The 27,296-nt window shown below is 51.7% G+C and overlaps 1 protein-coding gene across 1 annotated transcript in view; it reads right to left on the bottom strand.

The window, feature by feature from the left end:
- The window catches only part of zbtb46 (zinc finger and BTB domain containing 46), a 54,318-nt gene extending 27,245 nt beyond the window's left edge, over positions 1-27,073 (bottom strand). The window contains 3 exon segments of the mRNA XM_078082109.1: positions 4,490-5,453; positions 5,542-5,763; positions 26,778-27,073. Coding sequence (XP_077938235.1) covers positions 4,490-5,453; positions 5,542-5,727 — 1,150 coding nt within the window. The 5' untranslated portion in view covers positions 5,728-5,763; positions 26,778-27,073.
- Between the last annotated feature and the right edge of the window lie 223 nt (positions 27,074-27,296).

Below are 27,296 nucleotides of genomic sequence, written 5' to 3'. Positions count from 1 at the left end.
GATTCATTATTTCATGTGTTCACCTTTAGACTGCAGAGACTTGGGGAGGGAAGAGAATTAGAAATATAGATATATATATATATACATAAGATATATAAGAGAGAAAGTTTTGAGCAACTTAAAGTGCAACTTCGGGAGGAGAGGGGGGGGCAGTCAGGGAAGTCCGGGGGAGAATCCGCTCAAACAAGCCAAAACATGGAAGAAACAGTACACCGGCAAACAGTTTCACTTTTATTTCCTCGGTGTCTCTGCGTGTGTGTGTGTGTGTCGGTTGTGCGTCAGCGTGTGCGTGCTGGCGGTTGAGGGGAACTCGGAGGCCACAGACTCAGATAAAGATGTCGGATTTCAGAAAAGATTCTCGATGCAATCAATGTGCAAACAGCTGGAGGGAAGTGGAAAGAACAACCCACATGTGATTGAACTGTTCACGTCTACATAATCAGATGCTCTAAGCTGTGCGTGTGCGTGTGTGTGTGTGTGTGCGTGTGTGCGTGTGTACATCACACCGGCCATGTAACGGATTGCCAAAATCCCCCAAGCTGCCACTAAAAGGTCACGATGTGCGTGCTTGTGCTTGTGTGTACGAGAGCATCTTTCTTTTTCAATACGAGGGGTGAAAAAAAAGTTGTGTTACGATGTGGGAGAAAGATCAGGTTGGTGTTTTCCCCGTAAGTAAAAAGGAAGTAAGAAAGTAATCGTTAAAGTGATGTTTTCGTTGGCCGGTCCTCTCGGCCCGACAGTGAAGGTGCCAAAAAGTCTGTCTGTCAAAGACGGGACACCGGCTTCAACAGAACGAAATAATAGCATCGACTTTTGAGGGAACTAGATGCATACTGCAGAAAGTGAGGACAAAACAACACATTTACAAACGGAAAGATCCTCCTGACTAGATGAGAAAGGATTGGAGCTGAACAGCAAATTAATATAGTCACGAAATATAGCAGGGCAGCATGTTTTACCAGACTACATCTGTGCCAGCTGTAGTTTAAAGGGGGGAGAAAACTCCACTGAAAATTGTGCCATAAAGCTGCATTCTGCGCAGCGACCAGCAGGGGGCGACTCCTCTGCTCCCATAGACGTCTATGAGGAAATGACTCTACTTCTCTGTAGTGACCAGCAGGGGGCGACTCCTCTGCTCCCATAGACGTCTATGAGGAAATGACTCTACTTCTCTGTAGTGACCAGCAGGGGGCGACTCCTCTGCTCCCATAGACGTCTATGAGGAAATGACTCTACTTCTCTGTAGTGACCAGCAGGGGGCGACTCCTCTGCTCCCATAGACGTCTATGAGGAAATGACTCTACTTCTCTGCAGTGACCAGCAGGGGGCGACTCCTCTGCTCCCATAGACGTCTATGAGGAAATGACTCTACTTCTCTGTAGTGACCAGCAGGGGGCGACTCCTCTGCTCCCATAGACGTCTATGAGAACATGACTCTACTTCTCTGTGGATTTATTCCCTCAGTGAACATTGTAAACGTGTTTATGGTCTCAGTCTTCTTCATTTAGTAAGTGATGATTCATGTTATAGTATAATGTTGTACTTAGTGGCTTCAGCGCTGTGAGGACTAGAAGAAGAGAGGCTGGTACGAGGCGGCGAACCACAAAATATACAGACTTGTTTTTTGATAAAAGCTTCACGTTTGATACTTCAAAACACTTTGATTTGCAGCTGCTTTTTAATCCAAGTCTGGAGGACGCAGCGGGAGGCCATACTAAAAATAAGTAGGTAATTATTTAACGCTTCATGACATGAGCAGACAGGGGAAGTAGAGAAGAAATAAACGTCACCTCTAATATATCGTTGAGCAAGAAAAATAAATGCACATGATCACACGTTGCTGAGAAACCAAGCCGTGCTGATTTTTACTCTTTCTCACACAATTCACAAGTTTTCAGCCGCCGAGACGAGAGCGCCAGAAAGAGCGAGATCGAGTGTGAGCGACAGAGGGAGAGAGACGGCAAATGACATCAAATGAACACAGCAGATGTTTGCGAGCGAAGGGGATCTAGAGAAAACAAATCCTAATTCCCGCAGCTGTTTGCGTCAACAAGGGGACGCAAACGCCTCAGAGCGGGCTGCACGCCGCCACCCTGAGCCCTCTGCACACACAGCCTGAACGCCACCCTGACATCACAGCGCCGCGCAGCCACGGACACCGATCACAGGTGAATAGACAGACAGAGGGACAGAGAGAGAGAGAGAGTCCGAGAGCTTCATCAATAAAGAATGATGCAATTAAGGTAATCTCAGACTGAAGGTGCCCTCTCTCCTTTATACCACATCACTTTATTGGGAACCAACAATAGGACGTGACGCAACAAAAAACCGTGTGCCACAATAACATCCAGGGGTAACGGTCGAGATGGTCAATTTCTCAATTAACCGACAGAAATCCATAAAAGCAGCGAATGCGGATCGTCAGCGAGGACGCAGATTCGTATTGGAGGAATAAATCCATCATTCATTGTCTTTCTATATTATCCAGTCGATGCTATTTTCCATATCAATCAGTGGTTTCTTGTCGAGAGGAGTCTGTCAGACTACCTGACAGCTCTTTGTTGTCGACCCCCTCCCACCTTGCAACGCTGTCATTGTTGTGATTAGGGACTTTAAATAGAATTGTACATCACTTTCTAAATCCGTGGCTCTGCCAGATGCCCGTACATCTGATTCGGATCTTCTCCTCAAGGTGACAAGATCCGGACTTAAGGAGACTTAAGACTTAAGTCTCCAAACTCTCATAAGCCTTCAGGGATCCTGCTTGTTTCTTTCACCCCGACTGGGTCAAAAGAAAAACAACAACAGCAACCTAAAGGCATCGCATCGACAGAGGAGCACTCAACCGCAACCGAAGAATATCACGCCGATGCAACAAAGGCCTCACGAAACCTGTTCAGCGACCCCCCCCCCCAGACCTAAACACACATAGGCTACCCCTATGTATGGAGGAGATGTGCCCCTTTGGAGTAGTGACGCACGGTTGGTGAACCTCACGATACAAAAGGCTCTCCTCCATTGTGGGACACTGCGTCCCCAAAGCGCCGGTTGACTTTCTTTTGGTGGCTGAGTTTACGCCGGCGACTTCCTCTGACCTTTAGGGGAGACGACGGCTCCTTTCTCTGCAACGCTTCAGCCGGGGACCAAAACTACCGTGGCGCAGAACACGGGAAACTGGCCATTGGCTTTGTGTGCGTTTGTGCGACTGTGCGACTGTGCGTGGCTCTGAGGCTCGAGACGAGATGTACCTGGCCACCGTAACGATGTCTGACTGCGGGGCACAAAATCCGGGACTAAGGACACTTAGGAGCAAATAAGACAAATCCTCATAAGCTCGTACGGATGCCCCCCCTCTCTCTCTCTCCCTTTCCCTCGTCTTGCCCTTTCCAGAAGGTCCTTCCCGAAACCCTTGAGAGAGAGAGAGAGAGAGGGGGGGGGGGGGGGAGGAGCCAAAGATGGCGAGGACGCGCTGGTAATCCGCGCGGTGACCCAGGTCAATTCAATTATCCTGTTTTCTTACGCTGCGCGACGCGTGTGCCCATTTCACAGCCAACTCCCTTAATGCGCCCAGGATTAGCTTCTCTTACTTTTAATGATCTACCTATCGACGCCTCGGGCCCCGCGGCGCTCGCACACACACACACACACACACACACACACACACACACAGCTAAGTGTTTTTCATGCATTAGTTTTTTACAGTAATGGAGTTCACAAAACAATTCTGCAAAGCTGAGGATCAAGAGACACTTTCTCAAAAGCAAACACGTGGGCTCGAGTGTGTTTGTGCTCAGGTTTGCTTGTTTATGTGGGAGTGTGAGTTACATAAACTGCAGGTTATCGTGTTATCCGTCTGCATCCACGCAGGCTTCCCTTCACGCCTCGAGATTTGAGATAATCACCTTAGGCCCGACACGTTAGGGTGGAAGCTCCTTAATCTCAAACCCGGAGGAGCAAAAAGAGGTCGTTTTGCACACCAGCGACGCCTCAGATTGGTTGAGATGTTCGAAGCGGCGAGTGCACGTGCAATCTGCGGCGTCACGGGCACTCACGTCAACGCGGCAGTTTGACCGCCACTGCTGACAGTGTCTTTTTGAATTAGATCCTACTTGGGTTTTGATGCAACACTCACTTAAATATCTATTCTAACCCGATTACTTCACCAGTCGTTCACTAATTACGCAATTTGGATAACTAAGTAGGCGTCTGAAACCCGCAAGCCACTCATGGCTCATAAGACTCAAAGTCCTCAATCACAATCCCAATCTTTTCCTAGAAAGAAGTGCTTTCTTATGGCCTTCGTCCATCCCTCCTATTTTAAAAGTCAATCAAAGAGGATTCCACCTGTTGTAAACTAATAAACTAAGCAGCAAATCCGATTTAAAAACAATGCGTGGACCTGAAATAGCCTTCACCGTCTGTTCCAACCCTCTTGCAATAAATATGCAGGAGCACTTTCCAAAGACAGGAGGCGGCTTGGTCGCCTTACCTGGGATGTCCTGTCCGCTGTAGTTCCATCCCGCCACGGCCAGCATGGTGGGCAGAGGAGATCCGGGCCTACTGTCCCGGTCTCTCTCCCTGTCCCGCTCCCTGTCCCAGTTCCTCTCGGCCTGCTGGGTAATATGCCTGACGGTGTCCTTGTTCTTCCTGTTCTTCCTCCGCCCTGACACCGACATGGGCTGCCAGGGCCCCTCGCCGCCTCCCGCTCCGGCGCCTCCGGCCCCTTGCTCCCCCCCTTGGCCCTGGGCCGCCCCTCTGTGAGTGTCCCGCGGATGCGAGGAGGAGGCGGGGGACACCTGCTCCTCTTTGACGCTCACGGGCCTGTAGTCGTGCGGCCAGGCGGGCTGGGAGTCGTGGCAGGCCTCCTCCTGGCTCTCGTGGCTCTTGGGGGGCTCTTGGTCCTCCTTGCCGTACGTGCTGCCGCCCTCGTGGCAGCTGGCGATGGCCGAGTCCCCCGAAGAGTTGGCCGGGCTGGTTCGGCGCGCCAGCCAAGGCGAGGTGCTGCGACCAGACATGATGGAGGCCAGGGCTTCAGACGCCATGCCCATGATCCCTCCTCCTACACCGCCGCCGCCGCCACCACCAGTTCCTCCTCCTCCTCCTCCTAAACCCGCTCCGCCCCCGGCTCCTCCTGCGCCCACCCCTCCTCCTCCGCCGCCGCCCGCGCTCACGCCGGCGGCCGCGACCGCTCCCATCTCGAACTCGGCCAGCTCGTCGGCCATCTCGGAGCGGATGCTGATGTCCAGCGCCGCCTTGATGAAGCTGTGGCACGCCTGGACAATGTCCGTCATCTGCAGGTAGCTGGCGGCCGACATCACCTCGATCACGTTCTTGCTGGTGAGGGCCAGGTGCGCCGAGTACATGAAGTCCAGTATGGCTTTGAAGCCCGTGGCCGTGACGATGTCCAGGTGAGTGACAGTGGTCTGGTGGTGAGGCTCCGCCCCTTTTTTAACCTGGAGGGTCAAGAAAGATTGTTAAACATCTCCAAGGGCAAAACACAACTAAGATCTGACTCCCCCGCCCCCTGTAGCAGTCCCTCACCTGACAGTAAAGGGTCTTGAAGTAGCGCGAGGAGCCCAGGAGGACGTTCTTATGGGCCTTGAAGATCTTTCCGTCCACGATGACGCAGGCGTCGCAGAGGATGCCGTGCTGCCGCTGCTCGTTGAGCTCTCGGAGGAGCTGGCGGTAGTGAGAGGAGATCTCCATGTCCTCCTTCCTGTTGTTCATCTGTGTAGCTGAGCAATGGCCTCTCCTCCAAAACGTCTGCAGGGAGAGACGAAAGACGGCGCTTAGAGTCAAAGTGTTGGATCCAGACTGAAGGAGAAATGAGATCTAAACCCGTTTTAAAGAAAACATATCCGGGCTTTTCTCTCCCAAGTCCACACCCTGTAAGTAATGGATGTAGCTTAAAACAGAGGGTTCTTTTGGGGGGGGGGGGAGCAAATTTAGCCGCGCCACTCCTTTAAAGACGAGCCGGTGTATCTCAGTGATGAATGAGGCATAAAAACAATGACATCAATAGAAACCACATCTCAGCCGCTGTAGTTTGATGTCTAAAAACAGCCCAGTAACAAATAGTCAAAAATCTCTTGTGTTTAAACCGTGTCTGACAGGTTCATTTGTGTGTGTGTGTGTGTGTGACAGAGAGTGTGTGTGCTCATTAAAAATGTCAGTTAAAAAGCGTGACACTTTCACAAAGCGGTTGAGAGGGAGAAAAACACCTCATTTAGCACAAACCACTTTACCATTAAAAATGTATCAATAAACACAGGCGCACTTCCTTGTTTTTCTTTTCTTCATCTCTCTCGGCGACCGAGTATCCAATCAATTGTCTAGTTAAGACGGCAGAGTCACTTTTGAACCTTCACCTCTGCGTTTTTTTGATCTGGTGCGGTTTTTCCGTCTGGGTTGCGAATGTGGTTTTTTTTTTGTTCCTGAAAACTACAGAAGAGAAAAGAATCCAATTTGTGAAAATGCGCGGCCGTCAGTGAAGCCACGGCCGAAGTGACTTAAGCCTGCAGCGTCCATCGGGGGGGGGGGGGCGCGACTCCTCCGGACAGACAGAAACCTCTCACTCGACCGGTGATTGACAGGTGGCCACTGAGGCCTTTGTCCCGTCTGGGAGTTGATCTGATTCTGGCATCTTTAGGCCTCTTTTGTGTCGTCGTTAATTTTTTAAAAATTGATCACACAGAATCTGATCTCCACCCGCTCGTGTCACTTACAGATTGCAGTAAACGAAGAAGGAGACGACCCGAAAGACGAGAAGACAGCGGCCAGAAAGAAAGACGGCGAAGGCCCAATATCAAAACGGCAACGGTCCGATGGTGACGGGTATAAAGATACGAAATGCCAAACTCGAGACCTCAGATCTATCATCACACCTCTATAATCATTATTCTCATATTCCTCAGGCTTTTATTATCACCTGTGTCCCCCCCCCCCCCTCATTGTGTGCAGGTAGCGAGCTCACACAGGCGAAGGCCATCGAGGCGATCACAAGGAGACAAAGGGAGACATGAGCATCGCTCTAAGTCGACCCGTTCAGAGAAACGAGGATAAACCGCGTTAGCAAACCGCACACACGCGCGCGCGGGCAGCGCATTAGCCGGAGCATTAGCGGCCGCCGCTCCCGCTCTCGTCTTGGCGGGGGGGGGGGGCTAAATCGCGGGGACGCGGAGTGTCACCGGACGCGGCGGTGATTTGTTTTGGGGACGCCACAGCTGTCGGCTCTCGTGGGCCGTCGCGAGAGCTGACAGGCCGGGTGGGCCGAGGTGACAGCGGCGTTTGCTCGGGGGGGGGGGGGGGTGCCGGCACACTTCAGGTCGTGTTTAGCCGAGCTCCGCTCAACCTGATGGCTTGTGAGATCAGATAAATCCATCGGCCGTCTCCCACGTCCGCCCGGGACAAACACACCACCTATGGACGGAGCTCACTCGCTCGCCGCTTCGACCGGCGTTTGTCTTCAGCCCGGGGCGGAGAGCAGAACTGTGAGGAAGAGGAACGGATGAAGATGCAGGATAACGGCGTTCCTCGGGGGGCCTCAAAAGGCACCTTTTGACGGAAGCGCCTTTATCCTCCGGCTCACTCACTTCTATTGGGCGGCCCGACCTCGAGGTTCCTCTCCGCGTTGCCCTGATGGAGGCATTGAGAGTATTTACCTTTCACTTTCAGCCCCCCCTGCCGCAACTCCCGACCCCCCGCAACCCCCGAACCCCCCGCCATTCTTCTCTCAGGGCCACTGGAACATCGACTTACACGTTCTATAGTCTCCTTCTCAGAACATCCGTAGCACAGAGGAGGTCATTTATTCCCTGAGAAATACCTCAATACCGGTTTTTCTCTTCCTGGTTTTCTATATTTTCCAGCCAGTGTCGGAGGGTGAAACACGGGGGGGTCGGTGGGTCGGGGGGTCGGGGGAATTGGGGGGGGGGGTCCACCGCGGTCAGCGGGGCTCATTTGTAGAAAAATAATACAGTAGCTCAGAGGAAGCAGTGAAAGGAAGCCAGCTGCAGCTGGAATGAGGCCGCCATTGGCCCCACGCCTTTTTGAACGAGGGCGAGGGTCCTTCAAGGCGCCCCGCTTCCTCCTCCGTCGGCTCCCACCTCCGTCCCCGTCCGCCACGGGCCCGACGATCGGCGGGCAACAGCAACGTGCTAATGACCGGGAACTTAAAGGCTCCATTTGCTCAAATTCAAGGAGAAGAAAACAACTAAAATCAAGATATGCGCCTCGATACGAAGGTGGAGTCTAACTGGGCGGTGCTCACTTCACTCGGAATCTTTTTCCGGCGACAGTGCAACGTTCCTCAAGACCTGAACGCAAACTAGTGCGATGGCATCAGAGTAGCGTACGTGAGAGTAAGTCTCAGCAACTGGGATTAAAGTTCGTTAGTGCGGTTTCTCGTTCTGTGTGTCCAACGATAAAGAAGCTGCTCAGTGGTTACAAAGGGGAGCACTGGGATTTCTTCGCCGAAGCGCGTTTGTTTGCTTGTGTGTGTGTGTGTGTGTGTGTGTGTGTGTGTGTGTGTGTGTGTGTGTGTGTGTGGCGCGATTCCAAACCAAAGACGTGTTAAATGGTGCCTCAAATTTAACAAAAACAATGATCAGTGGAGGGTGAAACGACAGCAGAGAGAGGGGGGGGGGGGTGTCGGGGGGCTCTAATCAGATTTATGGCTTCGACAGACTAAGAGGACATACTGAGTTAGTAGTGAGGCACAAAGAGAAACTTTAATGGGATGACCCTTGACCTCCGAACTCTCTGCTTGGCTAATTGGCTTGTTTAAGTCCCATTCCCTCCAGTCAGAGACCCCCATCCGGCGGGACCCGGTCTCAGCTACGTACACGCCCACAAAAAAACACTCCCGTAGTGCTTTCAAAGTCATCTATTGAGAGAAATCCACCAAAGGGTTCATCACATTCCTTTTTTAAACGTAAACATGAAAAATAACATTTTCACCACGAGAACCACGATGAATTAAAGCAAACACGCTATTTTTTTATGCTCGATTCCTTAGCAACCGCTTCATATATAATATATATATATATATCAGAATGAATACAGGTAAATATATAAAGTTCAAATTTAAAAAAGGGAAGAAAGTGTGTGTTTTTACTGCCTGAAACACTGATATGCGTATTTAGGCGTGTGTGTGTGTGTACATGTATGTACACATTTTTTTGTAAGTCTTTTGTAAATACTTTCTGATTCTGATCCATTTCTCCAGAGAGCTTAGACCACCTCCAGGACCACAACTACATCACGTGACTACGGCCTTGATGCAACACAAGCTCTTTTTTCTCTCCACACATACACATGACAAAAGATGGGAAAGAAAGATAAAAAATGAACTTGTCCAACACAAAGGTAGAAAGAGAGCGTTGTCTTTGTCTCATCTGAAGCGTATCTGCAGCAGCCTCACCAAGGCTGCAGAGCTAAAGCTGCTTTCAGGGCCTCACCCAGCGCAGAAAGACGCTTTTCATCCCTCTATGAAAATCCACCATGAAATAAAGAGAGCAGGAAAAACTCATCAGGACTGACGGTGTGTGAGCGCTTACTTGTGGTCTTATTTGTCTCAGTCCGGCGTGCCGCCAGGGCTCCCAGTCCCCCGTCACCCTTCTGAGGCCTTATCAGAAGTGACGGCCCTCCTTAACCCCCCCCTCGCTCACCCACAAACACACACACAGCCCCTCAACGCACACGCAGGACCCCCTAAAACGCACACGTTCACACGCTTAGCGGAGCCGATCACATCAGAGAGCAGAGACTGAGGAGGCGGGACGTGTGATGGAGTGAGCGGACGGGCGTCCTCCTCCTTGTGTCCTCCGGTAAGGCGGCTTGTCCCTCGAAGCCACTTCTCCGCCAGTGGGGGAGGGAGGGGAGAGGGAGGGAGGGCACCAGGTTCCTTGGGTGGGTTTTTAGCAACCGCTTTCACACGCATTCAGTTGTATTTATTTTAAACTAAGGGATTGCAGTTGGCTGTCAGAGCGAATTATAATCGAGTGGCCGGCGCGCTGCTCGCAAAATTGCCACCCAAGTTAATCACTCTACATTCAAATTGTGGCCTTCTGCTCGACGAATTTAACAGTTCTGCTCATTATTTGATAAAAGGGACTTTGGTTGGACGGGCGGTTCGCAGGGACCCTCGTGCTGGATTGAAATAATTAAATAAATCCCATCAATAAATAAAGGGGGGGAAACTGACATTTAAAAAGAGACGCTTGATGTGTAAACTGGTTTCTGCTAACGCAGGAAATACCAAACGTAATTGTTTTTATTTTGCATTTCTGCACTGGCATTTACTGGAGTTAAATCGACTATAAAGCCAGGTACGCTTTAGGGCGGGGCCTCTTTGTCATTGGAAGGTCTCCACCGCGCCGCCGTCCTCTGAACGAGTCCTCCGTGTCTTCGTCTCTAAACGTTCTAAAAGTTCTATTCCGTTCAAATCAAATGATACATATCAGGAGAGTTTGTCAGCTGACTCCATCTCCAATCTTCATACATCCCGACGCGTTATCGCTTAGTATCACCTCCACTTTAAAAGGATCGTCTACTGGCACCGAATTCCCTTCTTTTCACATCTTGACTTTCACTATCTTGGCGTCGTTGTTTAAAATCAGCACAACGGATTCAGTGCAAACTGTCCGGAGATTGAAGAAGTGAACGAATGTGAAGAGGGAGGAAGGGGGGGTGTAAAGTCAGGATTTGGTGACCAAGAGTTGCCATTTATATTGTCAACCACCTCGGCCTCAGCTACAACGTTGCATCAGCTTAAGTAAAAAAGCAACGTAACGCTGCCGTATCGCAGCAGGCAGCTGGTGTGGAAAAGCCAAACACTAAATGAATCATGTATTATTTAAAGCTTGAGCCATAGTAAAATAAACGATGCGAGCCTCGAGAAAGAGAATAAGAGAATCTCCCTGGTTTTATGCTAATATCTCTGAGGCATTTTCCCACATAATTAGAGAGAAATACGTGGGGGAAAATGACGGCAAGCATAAGTTGAATTCAGATGATATTCCGCTGGACGTGGAGGCACTTTTCTTCAACAACATGACAGAGCGCAGCCATTAGTGTATTTGCCAGAATGAGATCTATTAGTTCTACTTAAAGAAATGAAGAAAGTTGCAGTGGGCTTAAAAAGTTTGCTGCTTTTATTTTGTATAATCTCGAATGTGTGATGAATGTGACTGGCATGAAAAGCAAACATGCCAGAAAAACAATGGGGGGGAAAAAGGGAGAAAACGCCAGAGGACGACTCCAAAAATTGGATAACAGATTAAAAAAGAAAGGGAACAGAAAAGGCAGAGATGGCAAAGCTACTAAGATAAAGGCTGAAAAAAAGGGGGGGGGGGGGGGGGGACAGGAAGGGAGAGTGACTCAGGCAGCCAATATTTTTTAAACAGCTTTGCTTCCACTCAACTGGGCATCAAGGCCATTATCCCGGGGTTAATCCCCAATCCGACGGAGCTGGCAGCCCTTCCGGGACAAGCCGGGGTGGCAGCCCATCAACAAGGCGGTCACGGACAAAAATAACACCAGCACACACACTTATGCACACGTGCACACGCCGCTAGGCAGAGGCAGGCATGCAATTAGAAAAAGCAACGCGTCAAAGCTGTTACCTGTGAATGTCTCGCTCTTTATTTTATTTCAAAAATGAGCTCATGTTTGTCTGTCCCTCTTCTACGTGCCTCGCCGCACGTGTTCCTGTCTTCAGCGTGTCCATCTGTCCACCTTCATCTTCTCCCTCTCGCCCAGCAGCTCTGATCACGCCACGTCTTCGCGCCGCCACCTCGCCGCTGTCCCTTTCTCCGTCCACTCTCCGTCTCCTTGGACGGCATCCAAGTTGTGAAGGTGGAGGAAGAGATTGACTCAGACAAGTATGGCCACGTCATGTGGAGTGGGACCAAAGAGGATGCTGAAGGCTTAGGGAGACTTAGTACTACTCCCGTCATCCCTTGCTTCACCCTTTCACCCTCCACGCACCGCCCCAAAAACAACACCTGGGCCCTCTGCGTCCACAGGGTACACCTGAAGAACCCGCACGCCGCTCATCCTGCTTTCTGCACGTGTTGGCGTCCAGCGTACTGGCTAAAAGGTCGTCCGGTGTAAGCCTCCCGTCCGGCTTATGACACTTAATTTGTGGAATTCTTCAGCTCCGAGCCTCCTGACACCTGGTCCTCTCACCTTCGACCGCACAGGTGTTGAGCCTATGGTGATCTAATGGAAATCCAGGCATAGCGAGGATGGACGAGGATCATCCCTGAGTGACAATCTAAGACGATGCCGGTGATCAATCGCCTTCTGGGAGGCCTTAACAGCAGCAAACACATGATAAGTTTAGGTACCTGTCCAGGGGTCAATCATGACAACTCATCTCTTGGATATCTCCAGCCAAGACATTTGGTGGAAACCTGATGAAGTGCCTTGCGGGGTACCCTTCCAAGCCTTGAGAAAACAAGACCCTGTGCCCTGATCGGTGGTCTTTATTGGAGAAAACAAGATACTGTGCCCTAATCGGTTGTCTTAAGTGGAGAAAACAAGACCTGTGCCCTAATCGGTGGTCTTTAGTGGAGAAAACAAGACTTGTGCCCTAATCGGTGGTCTTTAGTGGAGAAAACAAGACCTGTGCCATGATCAGTTGTCTTAAGTAGAGAAAACAAGACCCTGTGCCCTGATCGGTGGTCTTTAGTGGAGAAAACAAGACCTGTGCCCTGATCGGTGGTCTTTAGTGGAGAAAACAAGACCTGTGCCCTAATCGGTGGTCTTTAGTGGAGAAAACAAGACCTGTGCCCTAATCAGTTGTCTTAAGTGGAGAAAACAAGACCTGTGCCCTAATCGGTGGTCTTTAGTGGAGAAAACAAGACTTGTGGCCTAATCGGTGGTCTTTAGTGGCGAAAACAAGACCTGTGCCCTGATCGGTGGTCTTTAGTCGAGAAAACAAGACCTGTGCCCTAATCTGTGGTCTTTAGTGGAGAAAACAAGACCTGTGCCCTAATCGGTGGGCTTTAGTGGTCGGTGGTCTTTAGTGGCGAAAACAAGACCTGTGCCCTAATCGGTGGTCTTTAGTGGAGAAAACAAGACCTGTGCCCTAATCGGTGGTCTTTAGTGGAGAAAACAAGACCTGTGCCCTGATCGGTGGTCTTTAGTGGAGAAAACAAGACCCTGTGCCCTAATCGGTGGTCTTTAGTGGCGAAAACAAGACCCTGTGCCCTAATCGGTGGTCTTTAGTGGAGAAAACAAGACCTGTGCCCTAATCGGTGGTCTTTAGTGGAGAAAACAAGACCTGTGCCCTGATCGGTGGTCTTTAGTGGAGAAAACAAGACCTTGTGCCCTAATCGGTGGTCTTTAGTCTTTAGCCCTGATCGGGCCCTAATAAGGGGAGAAAACAAGATGCCATATAAACTGCCATGTGAGTAATGTGCGTTTTATTTATTTTTTATTTGACATTTGGTATCATTACATCCACCTGTGTCTCCGTTTGTCTTTCCCCGTGTCTTCCTCCTTCACTTTCCTTCCTTTCCGTGAGGTTTCTGGGCTACCTGTCTCTCTAGGCCCCTCGGCCTGCCATGTCTCCCCTGGTAACTCCCTGACTGACGACCCGGGGCTTAGCCTAAATTCTCTCTATTAAAAGCTGTGAAATGCAAATAACGAAACATCTCATTACCACCGTCGGAGAACCCACCATGAAGAGAGGGGGGAGCGCCGAGGGGAGCAGGAAGAGGCGATGCACAGGCGGGAGGGAGAGCCGGAAATAAAGGAGTGGAACAAGAGGGCGAAAGGATGGGAGGAGAGGGAGAGAAGGGGAGGGGAGGGGAGGGGAGGGGGCGAAGGAACAGCGAGCCAGACAGAGAGGCTTTTGTTTGCCATGCGTTGCCGTTTGAAGGCCGGGATGGGCCACCTACGCAAACAGGGGCGGAGCGCTGGGGAGGCTGTGAGTTACGGGAGGTGTCACTCAAATGTCAAGACCTACCTCCGGCTCATCCACTCCGGACGGGAGTTTGGTGATGAGACGGCTGGGGTGCGATCACAAGTACCGCACGAGCCCAAAAGTGGTGAGTGTGTGTGCGCTCATCGGTCCATTTAGTCACGTTTTCACTTCTTCATCTTCACACCCTCATTAATCACCTCGGGAACCAAACCAGTTTCAAAGAAATCGCATAACTGTACTTTCCTGTAAATTAGAGTTGTCAGACAGCAGAGGGTCAGCGGGTGATGTCACCTACAGGAAGTGTCTGTATCTGGTTGTGCAGGTGGGGGGAGATTGCTGTGAATCTCCAGGGGGCTCATCTGCTGATGTCACGGGGGGAATTCATGGTGAGGTGGCGTTTCTAAGGTGTGACATTGTCTAATAGCAAGATGAGCGCATGAGTGCGTTCCTTTATTGTTCTGTCATTTCTTTCTTTTTGTTACGTTTCTGCGCTTTCATCTGTGGGGTCGGGAGGACGCCGGTTCTCGTCAACGCGATACACCGGAAACACCTCGAGCCAATTTGTTTTTTAATTCAGCACAAAGGTCCACTCGCGGCGAAGAAAGGGCCGTTTAGAATGTTGGTGGTCAAATGTCACTGCGACCTCACGCTGCCAAATTAAAAATGCATCTCACACAGACACGCAGAGAACTGCGAGGCAATGAAAACAAGCAATCGGACGCGCTGCAGAGACCGCAAAGGAAATAAGAGTTCTGTTCGGGAAGCGAAGCGTTAAAGCAGAACCGCGCTCCGCTTTGTCAGCCGTGAAACGGGACTGCGATTTGCCGACTGACTTCAGTTTCACACGAGCACATTACACCCGTTCCTAATTAATCCACATCTCTGAAATCGCCGCCGCGTCGGCCTCCAGCTTTCTGGGAGAGGTTTCCCAGCTAAATGTTGGAACTCGGCTGCGCAGGCTCGCAGCCGGTGTTCCACTTCATCTCGGAGGTGTCGGATTGAGGGCTCGAGTGTGAGGGCCGGTGGAGTAAAGAGAAGAAGAGGCAAATACACATGTTGGGACAGGAACGGGCCTTTCTGAAAGCAGTCCGGAAGCTTCCACGTGTCAAAGTGGGCCGAAGATGGAGCCGCGTCGGATCTGAGCTGCGCAGGCGGCCTGCATGTAGACGGCGACGTCCACATTCCTTCGGCCTCTTACTTTTCATTGTTATAGCCGCCGACCGTCTTTAAGACGTGGACGTAGTCGTCGCAGTAGTGTCCACCCCTTTCTGCCGTCGGCGTGTTGTTGTTTTCGTGCAAACAGCGAACAGAAGCACCTGCGGGGACGTAAGGACGCGGCACACGTCTCTGTTGGACACCCGTCAATCACAGTAAAGCTCCGCGGGGCCGCAAGGGGACGGCTGACGTCGCAACGTCTGCTCCCGCTTCCTAAATGCAGTCTGTGGTTAAACCGCCGGATGCGGATGCGATGTAAAGAATAGAGCAACGCGTCACGCCTGTCACGACCTCCGACCACACACCCCGAGAGTGAACAGCGCGAGAGGGGGGGGGGGGGGGGGCGGCACAAAGGGGTTGCCATGACGAAGAAACCATAAAGTCACGCGATGAATCTGCAGGAATCGGCGTCTGAGACGCCTGCAAAAACAGCTAATCGTTGTTTGTTCAAACGTGTGGTTTCTCGACGGTGGGTGACTCACCGCCGCCGGTGGCCAGTCGCTATCTGGTGCCGAGGCGGGTGTCCGGAGAGTGCGTCTGTGCGTGCGTCTGTGCGTGCGTGCGTCGCCCCTGTCAGACGGCAAACAGAGGCATCTCTCTGGAATCCGCCGCGCGCGGCGGCCGCGGCTTACAGCGAGCTCCTTGCGAGGAGGGGAGCAAAAGGGCCGCGGCTCAAGTGTGTACGCGCAAGGACAACACAAGCGCGCACACACACACACACACACAACCCCCCCCCGCCGAGCAAATATTAAATGAGACTTCACTCCCAGCTAATCAAATTGACAAACACTCCAGAGCGCGCACAAACGAGGAAAAACACATAATTTACCCGTGTTAACTTTGCCCCACTCACAACTTAGCGGCGAACCGGCGTGCGAGCGATTTACATATAGATAGAGAAGTGCTCGTGGAAAGAACACATTTGTGTATAATAGCCGACGGCTGCGTTGTCACTCATCAAGCTGATCAAAAAAAAAAAAAAAGCAGCTAAAATACACGGCGGATGAAACTCGGAGCGGCGAATCTGTCCTTCAACAGAAAGCAGAAAGAGGAGGTGAGATAAAGGGAGAGGAATGAAGGGGGAGAGGAGAGGAGCATCTAAATATAGAGAGAGACGTGCTTTTGGAGTCAGGAAAGAGACAGTGAAGGGTAAGAAAGAGAGGGGGGGGGGGGGTGCAAGAAGGAGAAGATGGGTGCGGGGAGGCGGAGGGGGGCAAACAAAGCCATGTAGGAAAAGAAGTGTTGAGGCATCAACAAGAAGAAGAAATGGGCGTCAGTGTGGCTGGAGATTGAAGGCCTGCAGAACCTCGCGGGCTTCTCTTCTCGTGGACTGAGGGAGGACACGGGAGGACACACGGAGACACTTCTTTCTGATTCAGAGTCACTGACGTTCTTTGTCGCCGGGGTCTCTGCTGTTCAAAGCCGGACTGTAAAACACGTTTAGAATAATGATAGTTTGGGTTTGAGGGAAGTTTTTTTCGTTTGAAACAAGCGACTCGCTTGGTAGCCGGAGGGCCCGAGGACCCGCCGCCGCGCCCGCGTGATTGACGAGGAGCGACCGGACAAAATGCCTCACCTGTCCGCTCGTGTCCACGCCTGTCAACCTCCCCCTCCGCGCGTCCCTTCTCCCGGAGCGCGTTCGCTCCGATGCGCTGTGACGTTTGACTGACACCTGTTGGCTCACATGAACAGATCTCATGGCTCGCGGGGGCTTTTTGGGGCTTTTTGGGGCTTTTGCGTCTTCAAACGGAAAGAACTTCAGATTCTGGCGGAGAAGAAGCGCCGCGGACAAACAGCACGAGACACAGCGGGAGACAATGGACGCTCTGTGCAAACTCGCTCACCTCGGAAACCTCTTCTTTCTGATGAAGTCGCACATTCCCTCATGTGTGTGAGACGTGTATCATGTGTCCGTCCACACCACCTACAATCAGCCCCCCACCAGCGCACACACCAAAACAACCCGCAGGTTGGGGGGTGAGATAAAAAACACAGCGGGGGGGGGGGGGGGTGAGAGAGAGAGCCAAGGGGAGACAAAGGCGGAGACAATGATAGTGAGGTGAAAAGAGGAAGCGGCGAGAGGGGAGGGGCCTCGTACTCCAACAGCAAAGACGAGAACCAAAACGCAACAACAACATCGGCGTGTGTGAGTGGTGTGTGTCTGTGCATGAGTGGTGTGTGTCTGTGCATGAGTGGTGTGTGTCTGTGCATGAGTGGTGTGTGTCCGTGCGTGAGTCGTGTGTGTATGTGCATGAGTGGTGTGTGTCCGTGCGTGAGTCGTGTGTGTCTCTGCATGAGTCGTGTGTGTCCGTACTTGAGTTGTGTGTGTCCGTGCATGAGTGGTGTGTGTCCGTGCATGAGTCGTGTGTGTCTGTGCATGAGTGGTGTGTGTCCGTGTATGAGTGGTGTGTGTCTGTGCATAAGTCGTGTGTGTCTGTGCATGAGTGGTGTGTGTCTGTGCATGAGTGGTGTGTGTCTGTGCATGAGTGGTGTGTGTCTGTGCATGAGTTCTGTGTGTCTGTGCATGCGTGGTGTGTGTCTGTGCAGGAGTGGTGTGTGTCTGTGCAGGAGTGGTGTGTGTCCGTACATGAGTGGTGTGTGTCTGTGCATGAGTGGTGTGTGTCTGTGCATGAGTGGTGTGTGTCTGTGCATGAGTGGTGTGTGTCCGTGCGTGCGTGGTGTGTGTCTGTGCATGCGTGGTGTGTGTCTGTGCATGAGTCCTGTGTGTCTGTGCATGAGTGGTGTGTGTCTGTGCATGAGTGGTGTGTGTCTGTGCGTGAGTCGTGTGTGTCTGTGCATGAGTGGTGTGTGTCTGTGCATGAGTGGTGTGTGTCCGTGCATGAGTGGTGTGTGTCTGTGCATGAGTCGTGTGTGTCTGTGCATGAGTGGTGTGTGTCCGTGCATGAGTGGTGTGTGTCTGTGCATGCGTGGTGTGTGTCTGTGCATGCGTGGTGTGTGTCTGTGCATGAGTCCTGTGTGTCTGTGCATGAGTGGTGTGTGTCTGTGCGTGCGTGGTGTGTGTCTGTGCATGAGTCCTGTGTGTCTGTGCATGAGTGGTGTGTGTCTGTGCATGAGTCCTGTGTGTCTGTGCATGAGTGGTGTGTGTCTGTGCAGGAGTGGTGTGTGTCTGTGCAGGAGTGGTGTGTGTCCGTACATGAGTGGTGTGTGTCTGTGCATGAGTGGTGTGTGTCTGTGCGTGAGTCGTGTGTGTATGTGCATGAGTGGTGTGTGTCCGTGTGTGAGTCGTGTGTGTCTCTGCATGAGTCGTGTGTGTCCGTACTTGAGTTGTGTGTGTCCGTGCATGAGTGGTGTGTGTCCGTACATGAGTTGTGTGTGTCCGTGTATGAGTGGCGTGTGTCTGTGCATAAGTCGTGTGTGTCTGTGCATGAGTGGTGTGTGTCTGTGCATGCGTTGTGTGTGTCCGTGCATGAGTGGTGTGTGTCTGTGCATGAGTGGTGTGTGTCTGTGCATGAGTGGTGTGTGTCTGTGCATGAGTCGTGTGTGTCTGTGCATGAGTGGTGTGTGTCTGTGCATGAGTCCTGTGTGTCTGTGCATGAGTGGTGTGTGTCTGTGCATGAGTGGTGTGTGTCTGTGCATGAGTGGTGTGTGTCTGTGCATGCGTTGTGTGTGTCCGTGCATGAGTGGTGTGTGTCTGTGCATGAGTCCTGTGTGTCTGTGCATGAGTGGTGTGTGTCTGTGCAGGAGTGGTGTGTGTCTGTGCAGGAGTGGTGTGTGTCCGTACATGAGTGGTGTGTGTCTGTGCATGAGTGGTGTGTGTCTGTGCGTGAGTCGTGTGTGTATGTGCATGAGTGGTGTGTGTCCGTGTGTGAGTCGTGTGTGTCTCTGCATGAGTCGTGTGTGTCCGTACTTGAGTTGTGTGTGTCCGTGCATGAGTGGTGTGTGTCCGTACATGAGTTGTGTGTGTCCGTGTATGAGTGGCGTGTGTCTGTGCATAAGTCGTGTGTGTCTGTGCATGAGTGGTGTGTGTCTGTGCATGCGTTGTGTGTGTCCGTGCATGAGTGGTGTGTGTCTGTGCATGAGTGGTGTGTGTCTGTGCATGAGTGGTGTGTGTCTGTGCATGAGTCGTGTGTGTCTGTGCATGAGTGGTGTGTGTCTGTGCATGAGTCCTGTGTGTCTGTGCATGAGTGGTGTGTGTCTGTGCATGAGTGGTGTGTGTCTGTGCATGAGTGGTGTGTGTCTGTGCATGCGTTGTGTGTGTCCGTGCATGAGTGGTGTGTGTCCGTGCATGAGTGGTGTGTGTCTGTGCATGAGTCGTGTGTGTCTGTGCATGAGTGGTGTGTGTCTGTGCATGAGTGGTGTGTGTCCGTGCATGAGTGGTGTGTGTCTGTGCATGAGTCGTGTGTGTCTGTGCATGAGTGGTGTGTGTCTGTGCGTGAGTGGTGTGTGTCTGTGCATGAGTCGTGTGTGTCTGTGCATGAGTCCTGTGTGTCTGTGCATGAGTGGTGTGTGTCTGTGCATGAGTCGTGTGTGTCTGTGCATGAGTCCTGTGTGTCTGTGCATGAGTGGTGTGTGTCTGTGCATGAGTCCTGTGTGTCTGTGCATGAGTCCTGTGTGTCTGTGCATGGGTGGTGTGTGTCTGTGCATGAGTCGTGTGTGTCTGTGCTTGCGTGGTGTGTGTCTGTGCATGAGTGGTGTGTGTCTGTGCATGAATGGTGTGTGTCTGTGCGTGAGTCGTGTGTGTCTGTGCATGAGTCGTGTGTGTCTGTGCATGAGTCGTGTGTGTCTGTGCTTGCGTGGTGTGTGTCTGTGCATGAGTCCTGTGTGTCTGTGCATGAGTGGTGTGTGTCTGTGCGTGAGTCCTGTGTGTCTGTGCATGAGTCCTGTGTGTCTCTGCATGAGTTGTGTGTGTCTGTGCATGAGCGATGTGTGTCTGTGCGTGAGTGGTGTGTGTCTGTGCATGAGTCCTGTGTGTCTGTGCGTGAGTGGTGTGTGTCAGTGCATGAGTTGTGTGTGTCTGTGCATGAGAGGTGTGTGTCTGTGCATGAGTGGTGTGTGTCTGTGCATGAGTCCTGTGTGTCTGTGCATGAGTCCTGTGTGTCTGTGCATGAGTGGTGTGTGTCTGTGCGTGAGTGGTGTGTGTCTGTGCATGAGTGGTGTGTGTCTGTGCATGAGTGGTGTGTGTCTGTGCATGAGTCGTGTGTGTCTGTGCGTGAGTGGTGTGTGTCTGTGCGTGTGGATGCCACATGGGACGGGCGCCGTTGGGGGGAGTTTGCCCCTCGCCACTGAAAGGGGATGTGAAGCTACTCACTTCTGTTCCCTTTTGGACGGGATCCTCCGCTGTCCTTCATAAAGGGAACTGAACCGAGGAGCTTTTCCCGGATCGCTTTCAGAGAGCGCGAGCGGTAAGTTCAGCCCGGAGGTTCTGGAAAGGACCTTCAGGAGTAGGAGGAGTAGGAGGAGTCGACACAGAGGAGCATCAGGAGCACCAGGAGTGAAAACAAAGAAACTGCAGTGTCTTCGTTGGTGGACGAGCATCGAGATTTCATAAGTCAGACTCTGCACGACGTCACCGAGTGTCATGTGACGCCGTGTCATGTGACAAGGTGTGCCTGTACCGCGGTTCTTGCGATGGCCAACAACACTTTTCGTTCTTTTTGTGCGTTGGACTACAAAAGGCCTTCTTTTCCTTCCAGGATAAACCTCCATCTTTGCTGGATAATCGATCGGCGTCTTGGGTCGAAACTTTTAAATGTTCTGTTAAAGTGCTGTTAACAGAAGCAGAGTGAAACGTCCCCGTTTGATGAGGACGAGGTGGCGTGTACACGTACACGTACGTACACATACTATAGTCTATGTCCATCTAGGTACAAGTACGTGTTTGTAATGCAACATATGAACTCTCACCAGTGGGTCGCGGCTCAGGCGCCGCCGTGCTGCCTCCTACGTGACATTTTACATTTGTTTAAATGAAAATCTGTGACTTTGCCCCATGAAGGGGATTTATAAATATGAGCGAGGGTCAGGGGGAAGGATAAAAATGAGAAAGGGAGTAGAGGAAGGGTGAAAATGAGAAATGGAGTAGGGGAGGCCACAGGAGGCACCTGGCCCACTTACAGCGGAGGAGGAGGAGGAGGAGAGGTGGGAGATTAACGAGTGGGAGGGAAAAGGAAAAGGAAAGGAGGAGAACGTGGACGAGGAGGAAACGCAGGCAAATGAGGAGGAGGAGGAGGAGGAGGAGGAGAAAAGAGGCGAGGGAGCAGTGAAATAAGGGAACCGGAAAAAGTGAGGAGTAAAAAAAAAAGGGACATGAGGATGAGGAGGAAAGAAAAGAGAAACAACAGAATGAATGAAGGGGGGGGGGGGAGGAGGAGGAGGAGGAGGAGGAAGTGGGGTCTGAAGAAGAAGAAGAAGAAGAGGAGGTGGCCTTGTGAGGCTGAGAGTGGAGGTGTGTGTGTGTGTGTGTGTGTGTGTGTGTGTGAGGGATGAATGCGTGTGGGTGTCTTAAATTATGACCAAAAAAAAAAAAAGCCGCTAACACCTCATTCAAAGTATGAATACGCGGCGGCGGCGGGCCGCCGTAGGTTCAGTCTCTTCTCCCGGCACGCCGCCGCACCACTAACGTCCCACTAATACCACCCACAGTCCTCGCTCCACCTCACATCAATGAATATTTCATGTCCTGATGGCACTTTTAAAGCAAAAAACTAATTAGCGAATCCAAGTTGATCTGGCATTAGTCATATCGGCCCAATTAAAAGCCCGGTCCTACTGTACATGTTAATGGCAGCGGAGTGGAATAATTGTATGTTGAGCAGGGGAGAGAATGTTAAATAGGCCTTGTTAGCAGCACTTTAGCACTCTAGCCGGAGTCCACGGCTGGATTACAAAACTCCACAAAGCGGGGTGATGTTCACACACACACACACACACACACACACACTCCCACGTTTGAAAGCGACAAACTGTTTCCATTAATTAGAGAGGCGCCATCAATTCCACGGGGGTCGGGTCTGATACTTGTAGCTAAAGAAGAGAAATATTTTCAGGCTAAATTATGCTTTTATGCTTCGGTAATAACTCTTTTTTTTTTGTATTGTTCATTGAGAGGGTTGTTGGGAACACGGAGAACACACGCGTGCTTTCACAGCGTGTGGGAATAAACAGGAAGTGTGTACAGGGATCTTACGCCGAATCGCCGGTGAGACCCGACGTTACCGCATTGCATTGTGGGACAAGAGTCCAGCGTGACCCGGGAGGAAAGTGTGAGGACCAACTTCCTGCTTCATGGAGACGATCTCCGGCAGACAGAAAAGAGGGAGATGAATAACGGAGGCTGGGACGCTTTTGGAGTGGATGTCTGTTTCATCACCTCCTCCTCCTCCTCCTCCCACCTTCTTCTCCCCGTTCTCCCTCCTCTCCCCTTCCTCTCTTGTCTCCCCCTCGCTCACCTGAGCTTTGATATGGAAATCTCTCCTCAGCCCCGAGGCCAGTCGACTGTTTCTAAAGGCGTATTTGCTCAAAGGCGCTCAAATTCCTCATCAAACGCTCACGCTGTGTATGAAAGACGTTCGCCGGGCAAATAACAACTTGCGGCCGTACGCGCTCGCACGCGGCTTTCAGGCTCCAACAAAGACGCTCCTCGCGCTCTCCTCCAAACCTTCGAGTTCTTAATGTTTGATGTGGATTTGGTGAAAACGCTGCGATGCTTCAGCGGAGACTCGGCGGTTCGGGACGAAGAGACGACTTGGGGAAGAAAGTGTGTTTATTTATTCGCTTTCTGCTGGAAGTCAAATGAAAAAAGGTCATCAGGCTGATCAATCAGCAGGTTAGTCAATCGATCAATCAGTTTCTGTGACTATCAGGTTCCTTCACAGGCAAAAAAGGGACTTTTCTGGACTTTGGGAAACTTACATATTATATGAGATATTTTGTCAAAGGTTTTATGGACCAAAGACTGATGAAAAAACAATCATGGGGCGTAAAACCCTGTTTTGGGTTCAGATTCTGGATTTGTGAAAAGGTTTTTTCTTGCTTCCTGTGTTTGTAAAGTGACTTTTGTGGACGTCGTTTCAGGTTTTGGGAAACACCGGTTTAGTTTTTTACCACTTGTGAGCATTTTACAAAGCAAACGACCAATCGATTGATCAGAAAAAGAAAAAATCTTCTTCAAAAAAGGGTCATAATTCTTTGGTTACAGGTTCTTAAATGTGAACATTCCTCTTTTCCTGAATCCACTCTGGGACCAAACAGAATATCCTTTTGATTTTGGACAAAACTGGGAATTGGACGCCGTCGCTATGAGCGTTTAATAGACCCGACGCGAAACGAACGCCGTTCGCTGGCGTCGATCTACTTGGAATATCCGAAACGAAAGAGAAAACACACAAAACCCTCAGAGTGTGTGATCCAAGAAAAAGGTGTTCTGACGACATCAACAACTTCCTCAGGAAAACATTCTGACATCTCGCCACCATCGCTGCACAAGACCCCTCCTGCATTTATTTTTAGAAACAAACAAATTATAAATTGCTTTCCGATTCTCACTCGTAGATTCTGGAAAAAAAAAATGTTTTCAACCGAGGAGCCAAAGCAGCAAATTACTTTCCAATTTTAAAACCCAGGGACAAAAGAACAAAAGGAAAGAACAAGAAAGCTCGTTGCGTTCATTGACATCCTACCCAGCGCGCAGGTGTGCACGCACACGCACACGCACACACACACACACACACACACACACACACACACACGCACAGCTATGAAATATTAACACCTACGTGAAAAGACAAGTGGTGGGAGACAGTGTGTGTGTGTCGTTTAGAGCATGTCTTAAACTCACCTGTTATGTCTGCTGTGTGTGTGTGTGTGTGTGGGGGGGGGGGGCATGTCAGATAGGTGGATAGGGAGGACAGCTGTTACACACACACACACACACACACACACACACACACATCCCCCACAGCATCCGTGTAACCCCACAGGGATTAGGAACACCTGTATTCAGCGCTGCACAATGAGCTATAGAGGCAGTTAAGCTAAAAAGCCTTGGGAGTTATTAGGGGATGGGGGATGGAGCTGGTTAGGCTGGAGGGGGGAGGGAGGGAGGGAGGGAGGGAGGGAGGGGAGGGGGGGGTCATGTGTACCAGAACCTGTTTAGCGAATGATGATATTCCCGGCGTGGACGAAGGGAAGACGGAGTTGTTGGTGAACTGAGGCCGTGTGGGAGGCCGTGTCAACGCGTCACTTCGGTGTGTTCGCCGAACAGGTGCGCACATTAACGAGTGAGTCCCGGTGTGAGGGGGGCGGGGGGCCGGGGGGGAGGGGGGGAGGGGGGGTGGAGACACGGGGATAAACGCAGTATACAAGGCTGCTGAGTCTTTACAGAGGGAACGCACGCGCCAGGAGACAAACCTACAGCTCACGGTTAACAAAGACACATTTTGTCTCTGAGGGAGGGGAGGACGGGGGGGGGGACGGGGGACGGGGGGGGGGGTTGCATCTTCAGGTGTTTGCCTATCCAATCCCGCCTATACCACACAGCTCATAGAGAACGGAGCCACCTCTGCCCCCCCCTCCCCTCCCCCCCTCTCTGAACACCTCGCGGAGACATCTCAGGTGGGCCGTCCGACCCCGGAGCGTGACCCCCCCCAGGAAGCATCGAGTCCCGCACTCGGGACAAAATGTCACACATGCAAACCGCTCGAGTCGCTCGTCTTTAATCGGCTGAAAAGTGAAAAGCGGCGCTGGCGAACGACACGAGAGTTCCTCCGAATCCTCCAAGACGCTAATATTTTTTCTCCTTGCCTACACACCTCCTCCTCGCCTCCTCGTAGCTGCTGTCTTGGTCTGTGTAACATTTTCCCCCCGTGGAACACGCAGATGGAGACGGTGCACACACACACACACACACACACACACACACACACACACGTGTGTAGGCACACACCCGACGTCCACCGCTCTTGTGTTTCGACACAGCTCTGCCCACACACGTACACAAAGCATTCTGGGAGATGGTCCAGGCCAGGATGTGGGGTGAGGTGGGGCTACGCCTTTATAGTTTGAGGATTGTCGGCATTTAGAAAGAAGAAGAAAAAAAAATAAAAAGGAAAGATGTCTGCTGCTGGTGAGGTACAAAATGTGCACAGATGGACGTGCACGCAAACACACACACACACACGAGTAATTGAATTAAAGAGACGTTGGAGGGGTTTATCATATCAAGCGCCAGATCTTAGCAGTAGAGGGAAGGACAAAACAAGCAGACAAATCCAGCGAGGGCCTAAGACAATTTGGAAAAATCACTAGACGGTCTGTTAATCCCAGAGATCCAGTTAGCCGCTGTCAGGGAGGAGATCCCGTCCCTCAGGCCTCCGGTACCTTCTACCACTAAAGTTTGCCTGCGATGACACTGATGATGATGGTGATGATGATGATACATGAGATCTGTGTCACAGGTCTCTCTCTCTGTCACACGCGGTAGAAAATGGAGGGGCAGAGGAGGGAGACAATGGGGGAGAGGGGGGAGAGAGAGAGAGAGAGACGCTCTCCGCTTCAAAAAACACACTTGAAGACAATACACACTTTTTAACCCTCAATCCAGATCAGATGATGAACTGAACAATTAAATACCTGAGCCCCCCCCCCCCCCCTCAGGACCATAATGTTGGGTCTTGACGCAGCAAAAAAATTCCAGCTGGAGAATCCCCCCCCCCCAGGTTAATCGGGGGAGGGGGGGAGGGAGGGGGAGGGGAGGGGGGGGGGTTAAACCCTCTCGTCTCTCCCCGGCAGCTCCGAGCGCTTTCATTTTGAATCCCCTCCAAGCGGCTTCGCGGAGCTTCACAGTCCGCTGTGTGCGGCGCGATATCTGCGCACGATCGACCCCCCACGCACACGCACGCACACGCACACGCGCACTGATGCCGTTGACATGAGACAAAAACTTTGCAAATCTCCCCGCTGGTTTCGTCCAACTCGGATCAGCTGTTCCAACACGCGGACACACGACGTGAATCAGTCTGCAGGTGGATCCGCTTCCGGTCTCATTTAACTTCGAATAAAACCCGTCTGGACTTAATAGAGAGTAGATGTTTTCTCCTAAAAAACTGTCGCTTTAATTCGGCTCCGTAATGTATGAAATGCACAACGTGCAACACCCCCCCCCCCCCCATCCCCCCTCCAAAAAACACAAACAACAACAAACAACAAAAACAAGCAGTGTCAACAGACCGCTGGCTGTCACGAACAGGTAGGCGGACCCCTCAGCTGTCAGAATCAACGCTGACATGATGCCCATGGAGTCAAAGAGAAGACAAGTGGCAACAGACAGGCCCTTCCGTACCCCCCCCCCCCCCCGACTGTAACACACTGTAACACACTGTAACACACACTGTAACACACTGTAACACACTGTAACACACACTGTAACACACACTGTAACACACTGTAACACACTGTAACACACACTGTAACACACCATCGCATCGGGCGTCGCGCGCCCGCCGACCTGCCAGCGGAGCCTCCGCGAGGCAGAGAACAACTAATTGTTGACATGATGCACTGAAAGCACGAAGTAACCCCCCCCCCCCCCCCCGGACCGCGTTACGGCATGGAGAGCGGCGGGGGGGGGGGGGGGGGGGGGGCGCGAGTGATACGAGGAAGTCAGACATACCTGTTACCCCATGGGGGGGCTCTGGGCTGCGGACGCGCTGTCGGTCCTTCGGAGGTCCAACCCGGTGTGACAGCCTGAGAGAAAGAAAGGAAGGGAGGAGGAGGAGGAGGAGAGAGAGGGGGGGGGGGTCCAAAGCTCTCTCTCTCTCTCTCTCTGCTGTCCTTCCTCTCCTCTGGATGCTCTCTAAGTGTTATTCCCCCTGTGCGCCCCGCTCCTCTTCCTCCACCAGCCCCCTTTTCCTCTCGCGCGCTGCCCTCCCTGCTTTTCCGTGTCTTGGTATCTGGAGCCTCCTCCTCCTCCTCCTCCTCCTCCTCCTCCCCCCTCTCTCCCCCCCCCTCTCTCTCTCTCTCTCTCTCTCTGGGCAGAGCCAGGAAATGAGACAACGTGAACGCACCGTGCGCGCGTGTCCATTCGATCTAAGGCGAGTTATCACAACCCCCCCCCCCCCCGCCCGCCCCCCCGGGGCGAATCCTGCCATTCAATACATTATTATTAGTAATAACACGTGTTATTGTCGTT

This window comes from Gasterosteus aculeatus, chromosome 2 (assembly GCF_964276395.1).
Source record: "Gasterosteus aculeatus chromosome 2, fGasAcu3.hap1.1, whole genome shotgun sequence".
NCBI classification, from domain to species: domain Eukaryota; kingdom Metazoa; phylum Chordata; class Actinopteri; order Perciformes; family Gasterosteidae; genus Gasterosteus; species Gasterosteus aculeatus.
This window is presented reverse-complemented; position numbering and strand designations above follow the sequence as displayed.